The 22,883-nt window shown below is 40.6% G+C and overlaps 1 protein-coding gene across 1 annotated transcript in view; it reads right to left on the bottom strand.

The window, feature by feature from the left end:
* Positions 1–6,724: 6,724 nt before the first annotated feature.
* Positions 6,725–22,883, bottom strand: part of LOC130917376 (neprilysin-like) — an 89,290-nt gene continuing 73,131 nt past the window's right edge. Inside the window, exons 19-23 of the mRNA XM_057838709.1 lie at positions 22,723–22,856; positions 22,364–22,429; positions 12,679–12,774; positions 12,487–12,563; positions 6,725–10,137 (exon numbers count right to left, since the gene is read on the bottom strand). Of these exons, the coding sequence (XP_057694692.1) occupies positions 10,038–10,137; positions 12,487–12,563; positions 12,679–12,774; positions 22,364–22,429; positions 22,723–22,856 (473 nt within the window). The 3' untranslated portion in view covers positions 6,725–10,037. The remainder of the gene's footprint in view (positions 10,138–12,486; positions 12,564–12,678; positions 12,775–22,363; positions 22,430–22,722; positions 22,857–22,883) is intronic.

Genomic DNA, 22,883 nt, shown 5'->3' with positions numbered 1-22,883 from the left:
CATTTCTGTGAAAGCCACAGTACGTGACTGAAGGCTGAAGAAAAGTGTGTTGAATTCCAAGTGGAGCATTTTGAATAAGGTGCAGTTATGCATGATGCCAATGTCAAGACTTCGCAACACTGCACTTGGATAGCTGAGAGTGATGTCAGGAAAGGTAAGAAAGCAGTAAATACCTGGCACAATCTATCAACATATATATTTTTTATTTCACATGCACCGTCACTTTGTTCTGTGTGTTTTCATCTCCAGCCAGGACCCCGGCGGCCTCATCAAACAAACTCTTTCCGGTGCTGCTGATTGTCGGATGGGTCATCGGCTGCACGGCTGTCCTTTATTTTGTCTTCATTTTTGCATGAGCCAAGAAAGATGTAGTTAATGTATGTATGTCTTGTTGGATAGTTAGAAAAATTGGTACATTATATTCTTTAAATTGGAAGTTATCATTCTCTGTAAGCCCCTCCAGTTCAAATGAATCTGACATCTATCGCCATCAATTTCTGCATTGGCAGGGGCCTTTTTCATTTAAATAAATAAATAAAATTATCAATGTATGTTTGTCAGGTGCCAATTTGTTTTTAAATAAATTAAACACTTTTGGAAAAATAGACAAAATGCACTTCAAAAAGGATATTAGTAAAAATAGTACTAGTATAGTAATAGTATTTTACAGTATGTTGTCATCCTCTTAATGGGAACCCCCGGACTTATAGGCTCTAATAAGCCACACTCTTTAACTAAAATATGTTATTAGAAACACATAAAATATTGTTATTGATTTAAAAATCTATGATATTTAGTCCATGTTTTGACCTACGGAGGGCGCCATGTTTTATGCGTGCAACGTAAATAGTCACTCCCTAGACAAACTCTACCGGGTTACTCCAATTTCTTCTACGTGGCGAGACATCCAACACATGGGCACATTGGTTAAAAGTGGCGAGTCTTTACATGTATTTTTATTGAGTCTTTTAGTACCTTTTCATTGCCTCAAAATAATTTTTGCATGTTTTTCCTCTCATACTTTTAAGCATTGTGTTTTCTTGTGGTAGCTTTAAAGCAGATTGTTCATCTGTTGACCACATTAGTCAGGTAGCATATGCAAACCACCCTTACAGTGTATCACAAAAGTGAGTACACCCCTCACATTTCTGCAGATATTTAAGTATATCTTTTCATAGGACAACACTGACAAAATGACACTTTGACACAATGAAAAGTAGTCTGTGTGCAGCTTATAAAATAGTTAATTTATTTTCCCCTCAAAATAACTCAAAATATAGCCATTAATAGTCAATAATAGCCATAATAGCCTTATAGCCATTAATTGCCAATAATAAAAGTGAGTACACCCCTTTGAAAACACGTACATCCCTAAATTTCTAAATTGAGTACTGCATATCATTTTCCCTCCAAAAGGTCATGTGACTCGTTACAGGAGTGCTGTCAGCATTGCTGCAGAGTTTGAAGAGGTGGGGGGTCAGCCTGTTAGTGCTCGGACCATACGCCGCACTCTACATCAAATTAGTGTGCATTGCTGTCACCCCAGGAGGTACAGTACACAAGAAAGCCCGCCTGTCTCATCAGACCATAGTACATGGTTCTAGTAATCCATGTGCTTCGTTGACATGTCTTCAGCAAACTGTTTGCGGGCTTTCTTGTGTACCGTCTTCCGAAGAGGCTTCCTCCTGGGGTGACAGCCATGCACACCAATTTGATGTAGAGTCCGGCGTATGGTCTGAGCACTCAAAGTGTACTCACTTTTGTAATACTTAAACGTAGTAATATCAAATTCAATGTATTTTCTTAAGGCATCTTTAGTATGTTCTGTCTGTATGCATCTAAACAAAACAAGCTGAAAGTGCACAGCTGTACTTTTGGTGTCAAATTCGTCTCTTGTAGGACATTTTGCCGGTGTAGCACATTTTTGCAGAACACTTTTTTTTTTTGCTACTCTCATCTCGTCTCATCCCGTCTTTCCTGTTCATTTTTCTTTTGCTGCTCATTTTGTGAAATATCGACAGTGCTGTCATGCTCATTAATGTTCCTCTCGGGTTTAAACTGAAAGGGTTGAACAGATGAGATGTTTATGTTGCTAGAGTCATACTCTGGAATCCTGGCAGCATAACCATATGATGAAAAACAATGGTGACCTACTCGTTATACTAATATTACAAATTGTATAAAAACGAAAACAAGAGTATGGAGGTAGATTTGTGTCTTTATTATTCAATCAAAAAAAAATAATTGCTTCAATAAAAAAAGTTGCTTCAATCAAAATAAATATTTTCAATCAAAAAAAGTCACTGCAAAAAAAAAAAAAGTGTTTAAATGCAAAAATAAATTTGAAACTCAAAAAATGCATTTGAAAACAATTTTTATTGATTTTTTTTTTTTTTTTTGACTGAAGTTTTTTTGATTAAAACATTTTTTTATTGAAGTAATTTAGTTTTACTTTTGGGCCACATTTTGGCTAGGACATTTGTGTCTTTATTATTCAATCAAAAATAACTTGCTTCAAACAAACAAAAATTTTAAAGAAAAATCACTTCATTCAAAAATTTAAAAAAGTTCAAAAAATTGAAGTTCAAAAAGTTTTGAACGCACTTTTTAAGTGGAAAAAGTTTTGAAGGCACTTTCTTTTGATTGAATCATTTTGACACAAAGATAGAATAGAATAGAATAGAATAGAATAGAATAGAATAGAAGCACTTCCTCGCATCAAAGTCATCCGCCTGAGGTGCGCTATTTCAGGCTGGGGCCCGACGACTGGTGGCCATCATCTTGCTTCATCACGCTTTTATGGTTTACGCCATTGGCGGAGTCACTTGTCACTCAAACATGTCGGAAGTAGCGGCGAAGTTCAAACTTTACGTCAAAATGATTCAATCAAAAGAAAGTGCCTTCAAAACAAAGTGACACTACAATCAAAAAATATATATTTCAAATAAAAATATATATTTTCAAAAACATAAGGGAAGGGCAATTTTATTTTTGCAAATGATTTTTTTCTGTTATTGAAAATAGTTTTTTTGATTGAAGCAACTTTTTCTGGGATTGAATGATTTAGACACAAATGTCCTTCCCAAAATATGGGCCAAATACAAAAAGGATTACTTCAATCAAAGAAAACAGTTTCAATGAAAAATTAAGTGTTCAAATGCAAAGTTCTGAGTCTAAAATATTTTTTTCGCATTCAAAAACTTTTTTTTTCTATGATTGACATTTTTTTTTTTTACTTTTGATTGAAGTGATTTGTCTTTTGAATTTTTTGTTTGTTTGTTTGAAGCAATTTATTTTTTGATTAAATAATAAAGACACAAATGTCCCAGCCAAACTGTGGCCCAAATGCAAAACTACATTACTTCAATCAAAAAAGTTGTTTCAATTAAAATTTTTTTTTTACTTCAATCAAAAAAAAAAAAAAAAAAAAAAAAAAAAAAAAATCAAAGAAAAATAGTTTTCAAATGCATTTGTTTTAGTTTCAAATTAATTTCTGCATTCAAACACTTTTTTTTTTCATTGAAGAAACTTTTTTCTTTTGATTGAATAATAAAGACACAAATCTAATATCAAATTATTTTAACTCATAGTAACGTTTATCTTTTAAGAACTACAAGCCGTTCTATCCGTGGATCCCTTTAAAATGATTGCCTAAGTCATTTTTCTCCCCAATAAATCTGCTTTAGAATTTTCATAAATATATAAAAATTCACCGAACAGTTCAGCATTTGTGTTCCCTAAAACCTCTAGGTAAAAAAAAAAAAAAAAGACTTCGGCGATAACTTTAAGAAGGCATCAAACTTAATACTGAGTACTTAATTTTTCTGAAAAGATTTTTTTGTGAGAAGGGATTTAGTTTTTTAGGATTTTGTTTGTGCTGACCAACCTACAGAGCACATTTGAACCTGTGCAAAACACTAGAGCACCTTCACACATAAACATCATGATAATACGGACAAGGCAGAATTTTGCATACTTAGTCAGTTATTCAGTTTAAGTAGATAATTAAGGGTTTGGAGCGTCACTAACATGTAGATTAATGGCAGATGTTTGCTAGTGAGCAAGTCCACTAATATTCTCAAATATGACGCACATGTATGACTGGATCAGAACAGGAAATTGGATTTTCAGTAATACCGCTGCCGTAACTTTCTGGAAATCACTTGAGTGCCAGTTAATAAATAAAATATGACATATACTGAACAATGCAGATCATATTTGTTATACTGTATAATTGGCTTAAATACAGTAAATACTGCCGTTTTCCACAAGGTGGCATTATTTTATATCAATGCTTGTTGAGGGAATGCGTGTTACAGAGACAGTCCAGCAGATTGTAGCAGGGAATAAGATGTTAGCTGGATCAACGTACATGGAGAAGCACATGTAAATTGCTGAGACAACTGTAAACAGTAAGGAATACAAGTGCCTTGGTTGCAGATTACAGTGGGCCACACCACAGAAGGCGGCTGAGAACAACAAGGTTAAGGTCCTGTGAGACTAGAGCTTCCAGACTGAAAAATAGTTGCTGTCTAACTAACCGGTGTTCGACAATTCCTTCTACGCCGGGAAACTTGCTACAATATGCTATGTGCAATACTTTCTTACGTGCAATATTTAATGCCTTCACTGTCACCTGCTGCTACTTCACTTCTATTCACACATATTTGATGTGTAATACTTACTTACGTGCAATATAATAACGTGCAGTATTCAATGTCTTCACTGTCAAACTACTGCTACTTTACTCAATTATTTGCACTGCCTGAACATAGGACTATCCCATACACATTTTATATTATTATTATTATTATATATATTTTTTTAGATTTTATACTTTTATACTTGCAAGTCACTTTGAGAATTTAACTTATTCTGCACTGTAATGGGAGAACCTCCACAATTTCATTGTACAACTGTATAATGACAATAAAGGGCTATTCTATTCTACTCTATTCTATTCTATTCTATTCTATTCTATTCTACAATGCTCAGCGCGCTTTCGCAAGCATCTGCACGCATGCGCACATCGGTTAAAAGCGGCAAGTGCTCAGTATTTTTGTTTTTATTTCGTTTTTTTATGACCTTTAAATTGCATTAAAAATAATTATTGCATGTATTTCCCTCTCATACATTTAACCATTGTGTTTTTTTGAGGTAGCTTTAAAGCAGTTGACCACATTAGTCACGTAGCATATTTAAACCGTCCTTATTTGATATAACTAAATTTAAGTATTTTCTTAAGGCATTTTTTAGTACGTTCTGCCCGTACGCATCCAAACAAAACAAGTTGAGAGAGCACGGTAGTACTTTGGGTGTCAAATTCGCCTCATGTAGGGCGTTTCGCCGATGTAGAACATTTTGGCAGAACACCGGACATGGTGGTGGTGGACAAAGAGCAGAAGAGAGTGATGGTGATAGATGTAACAATGCCAGGGGATGCCATGATTAGGAACAAGGAACATGAGAAGGTGAAGTACCAACGACTGAAAGAGCTTGTCAAACAGATGTGGAATCTGAAGGCTTCCGTTGTTCCTGAGGTACTGGGAGCACTTGGGAACTAACCCCCAAAAGTGTCCCAGGAACAAAATCTGAAGCCTAAATCCAGAACAGAGCAGTTCTAGGGATAGTTAAACTTCCAGGCCGATGGTAGAGGACCCGAGCTTGAGGATGACACAGGTACCACCCCATCAGAGTGAAAGGGTCGTTTATAATTGGTCAATAATTGCGCGATGGGTAAAGGATATATATATATAATATTTATATTTAATCAGAGGTGGGTAGAGTAGCCAAAAATTGTACTCAAGTAAGAGTAGCGTTACTTCAAAATAATATTACAAATAAAAGTAAAAGTAGTCATCCAAAAAAAAAGTACTTAAGTACAAGTAAAAAAGTACTCGGTGAAGAGAATACTCAAGCAATGAGTAGAACTGTAACTGCTTACAAATTTGCGTGAAGCATTATTTGTCCAAAGAGCATGAGTGCCCTCTAGTGGAGAAAATAGTTCCTTGTTTGAAAAATAAATACGTACTTCATAATTACTATTATGAAGTTAAAAGAATTATATCCCCGGTCTTCCGAGGTTAAAAAAAAACGCTTTTGACTCATGTTGAGGGCAGCGCTGATGGATGGGTGACTTGAACAGGCTGACGTGAGCATACAACGGCAAGCTTGCCTCTGATTGGTATAATGGAGTCATGTGATTATTGTCGAGACGTCTCATTGGTGAAATTGGTAGAGCTGCGCTTGCATCGCTAGTAAAAAAAAAAAAATCTGATATGTATATTAGAATAAAGAAGAAAAATGTAACAACTCTTGTGTAGCCCAAAGTAGCGGAGTAAGAGTAGCGTTTTTTTTTCCTTTCTTTTTTTCTTTTTTTTTTTTTATCACAAATCTACTCAAGTAAACAGTATGGCTTATTAAAACTACTCGTAGAAGTACATTTTTCTCAAAAAGTTACTCAAGTAAATGTAACGGAGTACATGTAATGCTTTACATCCCACCTCTGTATTTAATGTACACAATTATACAATTGTTTCCATCATGGCCAAGTTTTTTTTTTTTTTTTTTTTTTTTTATTGTTAAAAAAAAAAAAAAAACAACCCACACACACATTTGGTGGTTGTCAGGACTCTTTGACAATGAGAGCTCTCCACTGTTGGATAAAGTGCGCATCAGTGCGGTTTCATCACACATCAAGCACGCAGAAGAATTGGCTCTCGTGTGTATTAATAGCATCATTTTGTGTGTGCATGATAAATGCATAGAATTGAGTGCCGTTTGCACATTAGACCACTTAGTACCCCACACATGAACTTACACTCATGCACACACACACAGCTGGGGTCACATACACGAGTGAGTTGTTTTACAGGGATATGCTGAGGTGCGGTAATGGTATAGCTCCTGTATGCCCATGTGCAATTACATCAGGATTGTGTGGGTATTATGAATCTCACATTAGTGTCAGTGTCTTGACACACACACATGAAAAAAGGTCATTATTAGTAATTGCAACAGATCAATTTGGTTTTGACTTTGTTGAGTACTCTATGTACATTTAAACTACATGTGTACAGTTCCGTCTACACGTCATGCTTTCCAAAATACAGCGTGGAGCAAACATCCTCATTGTTGACTAATGATAGTCATTTGGAGGCTTAGGGGAAGCAAGAAGTACAAGTTACGAGTCAACTACATTCCACATTGATGGATGGATGGGTTTTAGGATTTTCATTGGCAAAATGAAAACACCTGTTGGATGAACTCAAGAGTAGAATAATATTCATCATTTTCATGCCTTCAGAATGCTTTTCCTGTGAAACAAGGCTAAGTTAAGATGTCCACACACCCACACATACTACGTACACAGTAGTAACTGCACTTGCCCACAGTCATTGAAATATTTTATTTTGAAAGGGGAATAAAACACTTTTTCAAGATGATTATTATAATTATAATACTATAAAATACCGAAGTACAGGCAACTGAGGTATATCAGTGTTTCTACAGGTGAGAGGAGGCTGCGAAAAAGAAAGCCTGAGTGAATGATTGGCGTGAATGGATAATTGAAAAACATTGAAATGTCGCAAAAGATTTCTTCACAAAAGGCAAACGGATTCTGAGTGCAGCCTGCCGTTACATGTATATAGAAAAAGTCCTTAAAGACCTTCAACATATAATTACATGAACCTTAGCTGACTTTTTAGACACCAAAAGAAACATACAGATTCAAATAGTAAATCTCTTGGATTTGAGAATAAGATCCCGCCTCCCTTCCTATGTATAAATGTAGAAAATAATATTTTACTCTTGTGTCCTAGCCTTTAACCTAAACTATAGTGTCTTTGTAATGTAATTTCCATGACACTATACATGAGCTATACCAAATAGTTTACCTTTAGAAAGACTATAATGCTCTGTTTTGACTGTCGCTTGTATTAAATCCATTTACATTCTGCGGGTATACCTAAACGTTGTGGAAAGTGAAAGAAAAATATCTCTTTTAGAAAAAGCGACTCCCATGGCAACACCCCCCAAAAGATCATGAAAGATCATTCACGTTATTAGTTTCTTTTTAACTTGAAAAAAAAGGTTGTGTGCTGCAATGTCATTTAAGTCTACCTCTTTGCCTGTAGTTTCCAATTATGTACCATGCCCTTAAGAGGAAAAAGGTAGGAACCCTTTGAAATGTGAGATATCATCGTAGCTAGCTTCTGGGCTTGGTTCTGGACACACAAATCCACTCTCTTGGTTGGATTTAATATCAAAAACAAAACTGTTAAATGAAAAATCTTAATAAACCAAACCACTAACCCTTTCCCTAATTGACTAACCCTATCCCTAATTCACTTACTATATATAACAAATCAAGCAATTATTTTCAGCCAATAAACCAAACTAGGAAACCCCAAACTATAGACTGACAGAGTGAAGTATCAGGCAATTTGCATCTTGTAAACACTTTTCAAAAGGAAAAAAAACAATAGTGCTAATAGCCGCAACATCAACACTAAAATGCCAAATGACGACATGAGTTTCCCACTTGCAACTGAAATTAAACTTTGGTCAGTATCACTTTGTGATCATCTGTCTTCGGCTTTTCAGAACTACTTAGCCAGTATATTGTTGTAAGACTAACGTTAAGCCAGTTCAACGTGTCTAGAAGCACTCCCATTATAAGCCAAAATTCAGACCCACATACATTTACTTCTGACTTAGCGGCTAACACCATAGAATGATTTCTACCGAATAAATACTTCTGAAAAGCTAAGTCTACTTCTTTATTGTCATCCTTTTGCGTTCATGTTATGGTGTTTTTGTGTTGCGCCTCTTAGCGTTAGTGTGTTTTTTTTTTGTGCTTTTTTTTTTGCAAGTGTTTAAGTGTTTGGAATATGCAAATTGCCTGACATGTGCTGGCCACAATACCAAAATATGTTCTAATCAAATTGCAATTGTAACCTCTAAATCCAAACCACTACTTATTTAACCTGACCTCAAAACTATTCTCACTTACCCATGTCATTGCATTCTCAGGGCATGATCCCAACTGGACTGTTCTGCAAACTTTCAGGTCATTTCACACTGAAGAACTCATGTCACCTGCTTCAAGAAAAGAAAAACAACCAGAGTTTCTATTGATTAAAAGACTCAAGCTTAAAATATAAAGTATAAGCCTGACCCGCTAAACTATGAAAATGCATTTTTTTCTATATTTGGTGCACAATTTTGTAATCGACAATAAAGCCTGTTGACTTTTGACTCAGACCAGACCTTAAACACTAATCCACAGAACCTACTTTAACCCTAAATCTCCTTCGAACAGCAGTGCCACTGGTCATGTAAGGCATTGAGATGTGCGTCAAATGAGTCTGTCTGAGCTTTTGAACAAAAGTGTCAATTGGTATCTCAGGGATTTGTGAGAGGATTTTAAAAGCCAGGAGTGTCTGTCGACGGATAGATTTGTACAGTACTGTACTGGTATTAAACATCTGACACCTACACACTGCTCACACACATTAAACAATTCAGTACAATAGCATTGTGCTTACTGTAAAACACAGGTTACGTATTCGCTGCGCTAATTGGCCAAAAATATTTTCTAAATATTTTCTGTAATAATTGATCAAAACGAAGTTTGAAAGTAACACTGGGAGTACATGAGATGAAGGCTGAATATGGCCCTACATAATAGCTCAGTGGTTTAGCCCTCTTCTATGAGTGTGAGTGGGCATTTGGTGTATTTTTAGGCCAGTGGGTTGGAGTACATTAACCCCCTGTGCCGCACAGAACAAAAGTATAAAACAAAAAAACAAGAAGGCAAAGATAGATTTCTGGCTGTCTTCAAAAATGTCAGTGATGTTCACTTGATGAAATGGACAGGTGACGATGTTCCGAATATTAAGAGTCAGCGCTGTTATTCTCTGAGGAAGTGCACACACTGCAGCACAGCTCCATTTACGTTGGGAGCTTTCACTTCCTGTATGAGGCCATAGGGCCGATGAGGCAGTCCACATAAGCCCGGAGAGCTTTGCGTATCACCATATGCGGCACACCTTATCTGAGACCATGTAGCTGCTGCTGTTGCAGCTGTAGACTTTGGCAAACTCGGGAAAGTTCTGCAGGGAGCCCAGCACCCTGTTTTACACAAACACAAAGTGAGTGTGCGTGGCTGTATTTGATTCATTTGCCCTCCTTGTCTGTTTAACACTAGAACTACCAGGGTTTTTTTGTGGCTATAAAGAAATAACAGTAAAGCGTCAAATGACCCCGATACCAAACTGACTACTTGGCTTTGTCAAACAATAGACCACTCAAACAAGCAATCAAGCACCCTAGGTGTGAAGGTGCGGGTTTCACTCTGGATAGCTGCAATTAGCATCTTGAATATTTGCAAATCCAGACTTGTTAACTCCTGGGTTAGTGTAAAAATGATGAGAGGGCCATGTGGCATGAAACTACGACTAGCATCCAGAACTGTAGAAAAAAATGAGTGTTAAAACATCTGGGCCAAATCCCATCAAGCACCTTTACTTTGTCCAACATTCATTTGTCAAGGTTCACAGTTTAATATGTTGAAGCACACAATGACCAAAGGACTTTCCACAGCAGCTCAAACAGCTGTTTAGTCACAGCAAACACAAGCTTCAGTATACAATGCATACAGTGCTAGCCAAAAATATTGGCACCCCTGGAATTCTGTCAGATAATGCCCAATTTCTCGTAGAAAATGATTGCAATTACAAATGCTTTGGTAGTAATATCTTCATTTAATTTGCTTGCAATGAAAAAAAAAACACAAAATGATTTAATATTTACCCCCCATTCTCTTATCATTTTACACAAAAAAACAAAAAATGGGCGGGACAAAAGTATTGCCATCCTTTGAAAAATCATGCGATGCTTCTCTAATTTGTGTAATTAACAGAATACAGTATGTTACTTACCTGTGGCACATAATAGGTGGTGGGAATAGCTAAATCTACTTGCAGCCAGTTAAAATGGATTAAAGTATACTTAACCTCTGTCCTGTGTCCTTGTGTATGCCGCATTGAGCATGGAGAAAAGAAAATAAGACCAAAGAGCTGTCTGAGGACTTTCACAAAATTGTGAGGAATCATGGGCAATCTCAAGGCTACAAGTCCATCTCCAAAGACCTGAATGTCCCTGTGTCTACCGTGCGCAGTATCATCAACAAGTTTAAAGCCCATGGCACTGTGGCTAACCTCCCTAGATGTGGACAGAAAAGAAAAATTGATGAGAGATTTCAACGAAACATTGTGCGGATGGTGGATAAAGAACCTCAACTAAGGCCTCAACCTGAGAAAGACAAAAACGTTTTGGAAGAATGTTCTCTGGTCAGATGAGACAAAAGTAGAGCTTTTTGGGAAAAGGCATCAACATAGAGTTTATAGGGAAAAAACGAGGCCTTCAAAGAAAAGAACATGGTCCCCACAGTCAAACATGGCGGAGGTTCCATGATGTTTTGGGGTTGCTTTGTTCTCTGGCACTGGACTGCTTGACCGTGTGCATGGCATTATGAAGTCTGAAGACTACCAATAAATTTTGCTGCATAATGTAGGGCCCAGTGTGAGAAAGCTGGGTCTCCCTCAGAGGTCATGGGTCTTCCAGCAGGACAATGACCCAAAACAAACTTAAAAAAAACTAGAAAAAAGTTTGAGAGAAAGCACTGGAGAGTCCAGACCGGAATCCCATAGAACACCTGTGGAGAGATCTGAAAATGGCAGTTTGGAGAAGGCACCCTTCAAATCTCAGAGACCTGGAGCAATTGGCCAAATGAGAATGGACTAAAATTCCAGCAGAGCATTGTAAGAAACTCATTGATGAATATCAGAAGCGATTGTTCACAGTTATTTTGTCTAAAGATTGTGCTAACAAGTATAAGGCGGAGGGTGCCAATACTTTTGTCCGGCCCATTTTTGGAGTTTTGAGTAAAATGATAATGATTTTTTTTTTTTTTTCATTCTCTTTTGTGTTTTTCTTTGCAAACAAAATAAATGAAGATATTACAAACAAAGAATTTGTAATTGGAATCATTTTCTGGGAGAAATTGAGCATTATTTGACAGAATTGCAGAGGTGCCAATACTTTTGGCCAGCAGTGTAAGCAAACTGTAGCTTTTGGGATATGTAAAAAGGTTGTCCACCCGACTGCCTGCCTGAGTGGTCCACTGTCCAACAAAGCCAAGGCAGCCCTGCCTTGCAAACACTCAAGATGCTAATTGGAGCAAGCCAACCCTATGGTTTTGCGAGTGTGAATGGGAATGACTAATGAGGACCATAGTGCTGTGCAGTGATATGCTAATTAGGGTGAGATGATCCTTCTCTGGTTACAAAAGTTATTTGTATCAATGAGCGCCTTGAAAGGTGGAAAAGCGCTATATAAGTATAACACCAACACCAACCAACACCAACCACCCTTGGTAGCTCTAGTGTTTAATAGCATGATTGAAAGATTCGAACGTACCTGAACTCTCCTGGACTGTGCCGATCCGACTGGATGGAACTCAAAGCATCTTCCGATCGATAAGATCCACACCAAATCTGACACGGACAAAAGCACAAGAAACTATCTATTTGAGATCTGCTTTTGGATTCAGGATTTCTACTAAACATTATGGTTTATTATCCATCTAACCAATAAAACATTGTCCGTTACCTGAGCAAAGTTGAGAAAGAAAAGTTGATCGTGGTTAAGGTCAAGTCCTGGCAGCTGTGCCTCCTCACCATGTTTCTTTACATAGTTCTTGTAGGCCTGCACACACCACATTAGATATTTACTTTTTCAACAATGCTATAACAATGAAAACTCACCTCATGCCCCCCAAAAAATCAAAAAGTCTCACCAAATATATTTTTGCCACTTCTGGTAAAAAAAAAATATGCCAGATAAAAATCCCATTAAAGTATAATATCAGCAAAAAAATATAACTTTTTTTCCAGTACTACAATAGTATGCAGGTTTTTTGTCTTTCATTATTCAATCCCAAAAAAGTTGCCTCAATCAAAATATGTGTTTTCAATCCAAAAAAGGTCACTTCAACTCTCACCCTCATTTTTATCTATTTTTTTTTTCCATCAAAGAAAAAAAATAAAATGTTTGAATGCAAAAATAAATTTGAGACTCAAAAATGCATTTTAACACTACACTGGTACCTTGACAGTACATACGAAGTTAATTCATTCCAGGATCTTGTTTGTAAGCGAAATGGTCGTATGTCGAGCAGTATTTTCCCATAAGAATACATTATAATTTCATTAATTCATTCCACAGCCTGAAAACCTACACTAAATCCTTAATAAATGCTGCTGGTACTATTGTAAATAACAATTACACAGATTAAAACAAATACATTATGAATAAAAATCGGAATAATAATATAATAATAGTAATAATAATACCTGTAATAATGTAACGAATTGGGTTTCAATGTGGCGGATGTGTTTTGCGTGGTGTACCTAAATGCACCGCGTGGCTGACTTGACAGAGTGAGGGAGGACTTGTTACTTTCACTTTGTTCAGCTGCGGCAGACAGCAGGCATGTTGTATTGTACAAGTTCTGAAATAAATGATTAACCTGACAGAGCTGGCGATTTTTTGGCGATGTTACCACAATAATAATTGTCACCTTAACTTATAAAGACTGGCGAATGGAGGTCAGAGGAGCACCGTCGAGATCTTTGGCATTCTTCGGCCATATTGTCGAGCCAGTTCATGGACGTGCACACACACCACCATATTTTTCTACGATTTTCATCTTCATTTCAATGGTAAGCGTCACCTTTTTCCTTTTTTCACCACCTGCACTAACATTCTTGGAACCGATGTTAATTTCTCTCACAAGAAAATCTGCCGTGGTTCCGTCTTGCAGGGAAACAGAGAAACTGCAGCGCTGTCATAAATCGTCGCATTTCAAGCATGTCGTCGGATGTAGAAACAATTGGCGAGTCAAATTTTACGTCGGATGTCGAAAAGATCGTTTGCCGAAGCCATCGTATGTTGAGGTACCACTGTATTTTCCATTAATTTAATTTTTTTTTTTTTTTGATTGAAGAAGCTTTTTTGATTGAAATAATATTGTCTGAAAAAGTGAAACAAATTTTGAAATCCCTTTTTTTAAGTGAATCATTTTGACACAAATGTCACGCTTCGCTATTGGTCAGACATGTTTGAGTGAAAACTGTCTACACTAATGGCGTATTTCTGAAAAACACGAAGAAGCAAGAATCATGGTTGCCGTCAGCTGCCACTTGCCAGCCCAGCAAGCCGTCGAGCAGTGGTGGAGTTGTTGGCAAGTAGATTTTAAAAAGTATTGAAACTATTCTGTCTGTCATATTTGTGTGTGTTCTCAGTTCTTTTTTCTTTATGCAGCACCTGATTGAGCCAGATTGGCGGGGTAACACGACACACCTGTGCTTGATTAGGAAAGCTCAGTATTTAAGGAAGCCTGTCACCATCTGCAAGTGTCGGACTATTGCTTGCTATTTGCCTTGCTTACCGCCTGTGTGTTCATCGTCATCCTTCGAGTTTCCCGACGTTCTACGGTCGTATTCTGGTTTGGTTAGCTTTACTTTAGTGCTCTTTTGGACTTTGTAGTTAGACTCTTGTACTCTGTTATATTCATGCATTTTAGCGTGCTCTCTTAGTTGTACTTGTTAAACTCGCGTTTGTTAGCGTGCTTCCTTTGTTGTACTTGTTAAACTCGCGTTTGTTAGCGTGCTCCTTTTGTTGTACTTATTAAATACAAACATTTACTCTACTGATCTCCTGGTCTGTGTTTTGGATCCACATTAACGGCTTGCCGTTCCTAACAGAATAGTCCGACCATGGATCCCACAGACTCGGAGAGTATTCGCCATGCACTTGCCGGTCATGGCCATACGATCAGTAAGCATGAACAATTATTAAATGAACTTGTGAACGTGACCACCGCATTAACCACTAGAATAGAAAATATGGCCCCACCTGCACGGACCGGTGGTGTAGGTAACGCTGCCGCGGCGCCCGATCACTCCACCCCGTCTCCGGTTGTTCCACCGGCTTCTTTTCGGGAGCCGGTGTTGCCACACCCCCATCGTTATGAGGGAAAACCTGGCGCTTGCCAACAATTTTTGCACCAGTGCTCTCTTGTATTTGATCAACAGCCATATACGTTTGCAAGTGACAGGTCCCGTGTAGCGTATACTATGAGTCTCCTCGCCGGTAAAGCGGCCACTTGGGCAATGGCGGTGAGCAACGCTAATCCCGCGATCCGTCAATCGTTCGAGATTTTTAAAACTGAGTTTGTGAGGGTTTTTGATCACCCGGTTAGGGGCAGGGAGGCAGGCAGCCGTCTGCTGGATTTTTTTCAGGGCGATCTTAGCGTGGCGGACTACTCCATTCAATTTCGCATTTTGGCCGTGGAGTGCGGTTTTGGCGAAGCTGCGCTGTGTGGAATTTTTCGGCGGGGGTTGTCTTCTGCGGTGAAAGACGAATTGGCGGCCCGGGAGGATTCTTCGGGCTTGGAGGACCTGATTTCTTTGTCCGTAAAATTGGACAATCGGCTGAAGGAGCGTGAGAGGGAACGAGCCTTGGAGCAGCGGGGACGTCAGGGGTCGTCGTCATCGTGGAACGGCCCAGCTGGGGTCCGTGCTGAGGGCTTCATCGAATCGCCATCTGCCTCTACGCCGACGCGGAGTCCGGCCCTGACGGGGGAGGAGCCAATGCAACTCGGCGGCGGTCGTCTTCCTGCGGAGGAGCGGCGGAGACGGATGAGGGCAGGCTTGTGTCTTTACTGTGGCTTGCCGGGGCACCACATCTCCACCTGTGACGCGATTCCTTCACGTCGTCCTGGATCTTCGGCTCCTGAGGTTCCTCTCGCCCGAGGGGGGCCCAGGTTCGTACGTGATGGCAATCAGTCAAATGATTTGCCTCGCAACGAGTTGAAAGAACTAAAACAAACTCTAAGTGAAATGAGACTGCAATTGCCGGGAGAAGTTTCGCATGGTGGGGTTAATTTTAGGTTCACTGCCTTAATAGATTCGGGGGCAGATGACTGTTTCATGGACCAGAGTGTTGTTGATGCGCTTAAATGTCCATTAATAAGACTCTCTTCTCCCAAAAGGGTTTTAGATCTCGATGGGCGACCCCTGGCGGACGTAAGGTTTATAACGCCCCCGCTTAAAACCAAGTTGTCCGGGAATCATTTTGAGGTCCGTAGTTTTTTGATTATGCCATGCAAATCGGCTCTGGTTGTGCTAGGGCTCTCCTGGCTAAAAGTGCATAACCCTAATATTGACTGGGCTAAGACACAAGTAGTGACTTGGAGTTCCTTCTGCTACGCGCACTGTTTACGCTCGGCGTGCCTACTTCCTGATCAAGCCCAAACTGTTCCCGAGCCTGTTAATTTGGTAAATGTGCCTGCCGAATACCATGATCTCCAACACGTTTTTAGTATAGACCAGGCTAAGACCCTGCCCCCGCACCGTCCTTACGATTGCGCCATTGACTTGCAGCCCAATGCCCCTCTGCCTAGCTCGAGATTATACAAAGTCTCTAAACCTGAGCAGGAGGCTATGAAAGAATATATAACCTCTTCCTTGGCAACTGGCCTAATTCGCCCTTCGTCTTCACCATTGGGAGCAGGGTTTTTCTTCGTTGGTAAAAAAGATGGGGGTCTTCGGCCGTGCGTCGACTACCAGGGCCTTAACGAGATTACTGTTAAAAATAAATATCCACTGCCATTGTTAGATTCGGCCTTCGCACCGTTAAAATCAGCCACCATATATACTAAATTAGACTTACGCAGCGCTTACCATTTGGTTAGGATTCGGGATGGAGATGAGTGGAAAACCGCTTTCAAAACCCCGCTCGGACATTTTGAATACCTGGTCATGCCTTTTGGTCTGACTAATGCACCTGCCGTTTTCCAGAGCCTCATAAATGATGTGCTTCGTGACATGCTAAATATCTTTTGTTTTGTTTATTTAGATGACATTTTAATATTTTCAAGAAGCTTGCAGGAACACCGCCAACACGTCCGCATGGTCCTGCAAAGACTTCTGGAAAATAAGTTGTTTGTCAAGGCCGAGAAGTGCGAGTTTCACCGGGGGTCAATGCAGTTTCTTGGTTTTATCGTAGAAAAAGGGCAACTACGGCCTGACCCAGCCAAAATTCAGGCAGTGGCAGAGTGGCCAACCCCCACTTCACGTAAGCAGCTACAAAGATTCCTCGGGTTTGCTAATTTTTACAGGCGTTTTATCCGGAACTATAGTATGAGGGCCGAGCCCCTTACCAGGCTGACCTCTAATAAACGCCCATTTGTGTGGTCCTCGGTGGCGGAGGCCGCTTTTGTAAGTCTAAAAAGGGCATTCACTAGCTCTCCTGTCCTTGTTCACGCTGACTCAGATCTTCCTTTTGTGGTCGAGGTTGACGCGTCGAGTTCCGGAGTGGGGGCCATCCTATCCTAGAGGTCTGCAGTCGACCAGAGATTGCACCCCTGCGCCTTCTACTCTCGCCGCCTCACCCCCGCAGAGGCAAATTATGATGTCGGCAACAGGGAGCTGCTCGCTATAGTCCAGGCTTTGCAGGAATGGAGGCACTGGTTGGAGGGGACGGAGGTGCCGTTCCAGATACTCACCGACCATAAGAACTTGGAGTACCTTCGGGCTGCCAAGCGCCTCAACTCACGCCAGGCCCGTTGGGCGCTGTTCCTGACGCGTTTCAACTACGTGATTACTTACCGTCCAGGATCACGCAACGGGAAACCGGATGCCTTGTCGAGGATTCATGAACCAGTGGAGGAGAGGCCTTCAGAGGAGCCTGTTGTTCCTGAGAACCTGATCATCGGCGCACTACGATGGGAGGTCGAGCGGCTTGTGGAAGACTCTCTACGAGGTGTTAGGGTGCCCGGAGGCTGCCCTGCTGACAAACTTTTTGTTCCAGAAGCTCGGCGTGCGGGAGTGCTGAAGTGGGGGCACACCTCAAAGTTCGCCTGCCATCCGGGTGTGTCCCGCACGTTCTTCCTAATTTCCCAGAGGTTTTGGTGGCCAGGTATGCGAAAGGACGTCATGGACTACATTTCAGCTTGTTCCATCTGCGCTCGGGGCAAATCAGTCCATCAAGCTCCAGCGGGACTTCTGCGCCCATTGCCTGTTCCATCTCGCCCCTGGTCCCATGTTGCACTCGACTTTATCACTGGCCTTCCACGCTCAAGGGGATATTCCGTCATCTTGACAGTGATTGATCGGTTCTCAAAGATGGCGCACTTCGTCGCTCTCCCAAAGTTGCCTTCAGCTCTGGAGACCGCTGACCTGCTGGTAACGCACGTTTTTCGACCCCATGGCATTCCGTCTGACCTGGTTTCTGACAGGGGACCCCAGTTTGTGTCTCGTGTTTGGAGAGCGTTCTGCAAGGCCTTGGGGGCCACGTCAAGTATGTCTTCTGGCTACCACCCACAGTCCAACGGGCAGACAGAACGGGTCAACCAAGAGCTGGAGGCTGCCCTCCGTTGCGTTTGCCAACTGCATCCGGCCTCTTGGTCTTCACACCTGCCTTGGGTGGAATACGCCCACAATACCCTCGTTTGCTCAGCCACTGGGAGGTCACCTTTTATGACTGCATACGGGTTCCAACCGCCACTGTTCCCTTCTCAAGAAGCCGACGTCGTCGTACCGTCCGTCCAAGTGCACCTGCGGAGGGCCCATAGAGTCTGGAGGGACGCAAGGGCAGCACTAGTCCGCACTGCGGCCCGCAACCGCCTGATTGCTGACCGCCGCAGAAGACCCGCTCCGGTCTATCGTCCGGGCCAGATGGTCTGGTTGTCAACGCGGGATTTGCACCTTGCTGGGACTTCCAAGAAGTTGGGCCCTAGGTTCGTGGGTCCTTTTGCTGTGGACTCTGTGGTGAACCCCGTAGCGGTCAGGCTCAAGCTTCCCAGTTCAATGAAGATCCACCCGGTCTTCCACGTGTCTCTGCTCAAGCCGGTCTCCACCTGCCCCCTGAACCCTCCGCCAGTGCCTCCGCCTGCCCCTCGCGTGGTTGACGGTGGGCCGGTGTATACGGTGCGTTCTATTCTCGATTCTAGGAGGCGGGGTAGGGGGGTGCAGTACCTGGTCGACTGGGAAGGTTATGGCCCAGAGGAACGCCAATGGGTCCCCCGCTCCTGGATCCTCGATCCGTCGCTGCTGCGGGATTTCCACTCCCTTCATCCCACGAAACCAGGTGGTCCGCCAGGGGGCGTCCGTTGAGGGGGGGGTTCTGTCATATTTGTGTGTGTTCTCAGTTCTTTTTTCTTTATGCAGCACCTGATTGAGCCAGATTGGCGGGGTAACACGACACACCTGTGCTTGATTAGGAAAGCTCAGTATTTAAGGAAGCCTGTCACCATCTGCAAGTGTCGGACTATTGCTTGCTATTTGCCTTGCTTACCGCCTGTGTGTTCATCGTCATCCTTCGAGTTTCCCGACGTTCTACGGTCGTATTCTGGTTTGGTTAGCTTTACTTTAGTGCTCTTTTGGACTTTGTAGTTAGACTCTTGTACTCTGTTATATTCATGCATTTTAGCGTGCTCTCTTAGTTGTACTTGTTAAACTCGCGTTTGTTAGCGTGCTTCCTTTGTTGTACTTGTTAAACTCGCGTTTGTTAGCGTGCTCCTTTTGTTGTACTTATTAAATACAAACATTTACTCTACTGATCTCCTGGTCTGTGTTTTGGATCCACATTAACGGCTTGCCGTTCCTAACACTGTCATGTTATTAGCCTACTCTGTTGGATATTTCGATAAAACGCGAGGCTTTCTGACGTCATTCACATTGACTAATTTGTGTAATGGTGTTAGATATCTAACACATTGTCTGATATTGTTTGATATCTAACATACTGTGTATTCTAGACATTTGTGTAATGGTGTTATATCTAACACATTGTTGGATATCTAACACATTGTGCATTCTACACATTTGTGGAATGATGTTAGAATTTAATTAAATTTTGACTTTTTCTTTCTTTCTTTCTTTTTTTTTTTTTTTTTGATTGACGGGACTTTTTTTGATTGAAACAACTTTTTTGGGATGCAATGATTAACAGGCATGAAAATGGGTCAGGGGTTAAAAAGGTGAGAAGGGTGTGGAGGAAATATGTTCCAGTAGGGCTGTCCCAAACGACTAATGTCCTCCCGATCAGTCAGCCGACTATTGTTACAATAAGTCGACTAATATATATATACGATATATATATATATATATATATATATATATATTTTTTTTTTTTTTTTTTTACAAATTTAGCAATGACATTTTTGTTGACACTTATTAATTCACAAAACATTTTGGAACACTCAAATTCTTTAAGAACAAATAAACATGTAAATGACACTAATTAATCACACATGAACACTGAGGTCAAATGCTGATAGTGGGCCTGAACGATATTGGAAAAAAACTATCATTGCGATTTTTGGGGAGTTTGCGATTGCATATTGCGATATTAAAACGACAAAATTTTAACCAAATAACTTGAATAGCTCCGTTTGGGACAGCTGCACTGCTGACTAAGAAAAACAGTTTGGTCGCGCTGCCCAGCAGGAGGGAGAGTGAGACACTGTGGTGCTGTATGAGCATGAAGCAGAAAAACATGAATCTATGTTGTTTTTAAATTCCAATGCTCTGAAAAATGGCGCCATCGGCCCTAATTTTTATAACTCCGTTTAATTCAGGATCTGTACACTTGCTGCGTTCATGAAGTAAAACAAAAGTTTAAATGTTGAAAAAAAGAAAAAAAATTGCACGTCCTGCGATGTGACTATTCCGCATGCGCACATTGCGATGGCGATGTTCAAATGTACAGTATATATTGTGCAGGCTTAGTTGACAGAATTTACTAGTGCAAAAAAATGGAATGTAAATAGATTCAGAACACTGACTTCACTTTCCAACATTATTCAAAACAATTCTTATTAAAAAAATGTCTAGCATTATTATTGTAGTATACTACAATATATAATAGTATTATAAAAATTATATTAATTGCCAATCATAAGTTTTAAAAAGGGTGTAATTTTAAAGTTATTCTTAGTGTAAAATCTGAATTCTGTTCTGTAGTATTATAGTATTTACATATTATTATAGTATTAATTCTGATGGGATTTACTCCAGAAATCGTTATTTATGACAAACGTGACGTGCCTTTATTTTGAAATGTTCACCGGAAACACGTTCGCTAAACCGCTAACAACTTTACACTCCGCAAAAAGCACTTTTCGTCATTGCTTGTGGTGTCACTAATAGATTTTTTTGGTCATTTTTTCGTTTGCAAATGGTAAATGGTGTCATACTTACAGTAGGGAGAACAAGTATTTGATACACTGCCAATGGGAAAACCCATTGACAGCGTATCAAAGACTTGTTCTCCCCACTGTATATAGCGCATTTCCACCTTTCAAGGCGCTCTACACTACATCGCCATCTACTTACTGGTGACGCAGCACCAGGAGCAATGTGGAGTTCAGTGTCTTGCTCAAGGATACTTAGGCGAGTTCATCAGGGCAGAGAATCAAACCCACAATCTCTGGGTTGGGGGACAACTACTCTACCACTGAGCCACGCCATCCCCCATTTTGCAAATGCTGTGTCACCTTTTAACCGCAAGTTTGCGTTTTGGAAAGGACTGTTAAATAGCAGGCTAACGTAAGTTGTCTTTTTTCCCCATTAGTCTCAGTGTAGCAATGCTAACGTTTACAGCGTTTAATATAGATCTGTTTCCTTATTTTGTATGTGTGAACTGTAATTCTACGGCGTGTTGTTGACCGATAAACATCTGGACACAACAACTGGAGTCTCATACGTCATTTACATGCACGCACAAATGTATGCACGCACGCGGTGATAAAACGCAGCAGTGAAAATTACCGCCCTCATTTTTATTTACCTTGTGATAAGTGGATTCATTGCATATCGGGACAGGCTTAGCAACTTCAATAAAACATGTCGTTAGTTAGATGGATTTATGACCCCCCTCCCCCCTAAAAATTTTCTCCTCGGATCTACACAATTCACGTAGGCCACCCCTTTTTGACTTCAAAACGGCGAATTTTGCCGAAAGGTGAGTGATTTTCATGCCTGGATAAAGACACAAATCTGCATCCATACAATACCCCCCAAAATGTCAAAATGCTAAAACGCTCTCAATGAATGCACAGATTGAGTGGTTGCTTGAGTTTGGGCAACGAGTGGCTAAATCTCAGGGGCCTTTGGATGAGCATCCAAGGGGAAAAAAGGCTTAAACCAATTAGATAATATCCAGAAGACAACAATGCTAAATGTGTCGACCAGTGCCTAAAGGTTTTCCTTCTGCTCATGCTCATTACCTGATAGGCGTGCCGTATTCCTCCATTGTCAGCAATATTCTCCCCGAGGGTGTTATTACCTTTTAGCTATAAGAGGGACAACAGAAATCACAGTGTAAAGAGTGGAATGTTTCTTATTTCGCCACACACTGTAAACAGCTTTCACTCTTCGGGATGGAAGGAATGGTTTAAAAAAGAAACATTGCCGGGGGAAAATAAAACAGTGCCGCGGGGGAGTGAGCAATCTGTCAACAGAGAAATATAAAAGAGTCGTGAGGCGGTGAGGAGATGAGCTGCAGAAGTGCGGAGTAACATGAAATGCGAAATGAAATATCTGCTTGAAGTAAAAGGGAGAATGGAAGGCTTATGGGATGCTGTACATGAAGTCCGTTGGCCAGGTCCCAAGAGAAGTTGGCATACTGATCGACGATGCACGCTGACAATTCCAAGAACCTTTGAGCGGAGTCCTCCGTCCACCAGTCCTTCAGGTCGCCGTTTTTATCGTATTTACGACCTACAAGAGAAGAACATATCCATCATG

Source organism: Corythoichthys intestinalis, chromosome 6 (genome assembly GCF_030265065.1).
Source record: "Corythoichthys intestinalis isolate RoL2023-P3 chromosome 6, ASM3026506v1, whole genome shotgun sequence".
NCBI lineage: Eukaryota > Metazoa > Chordata > Actinopteri > Syngnathiformes > Syngnathidae > Corythoichthys > Corythoichthys intestinalis.
The sequence above is the reverse complement of the archived record's forward strand: the minus strand, read 5'-3'. Positions and strand labels throughout refer to the sequence as shown.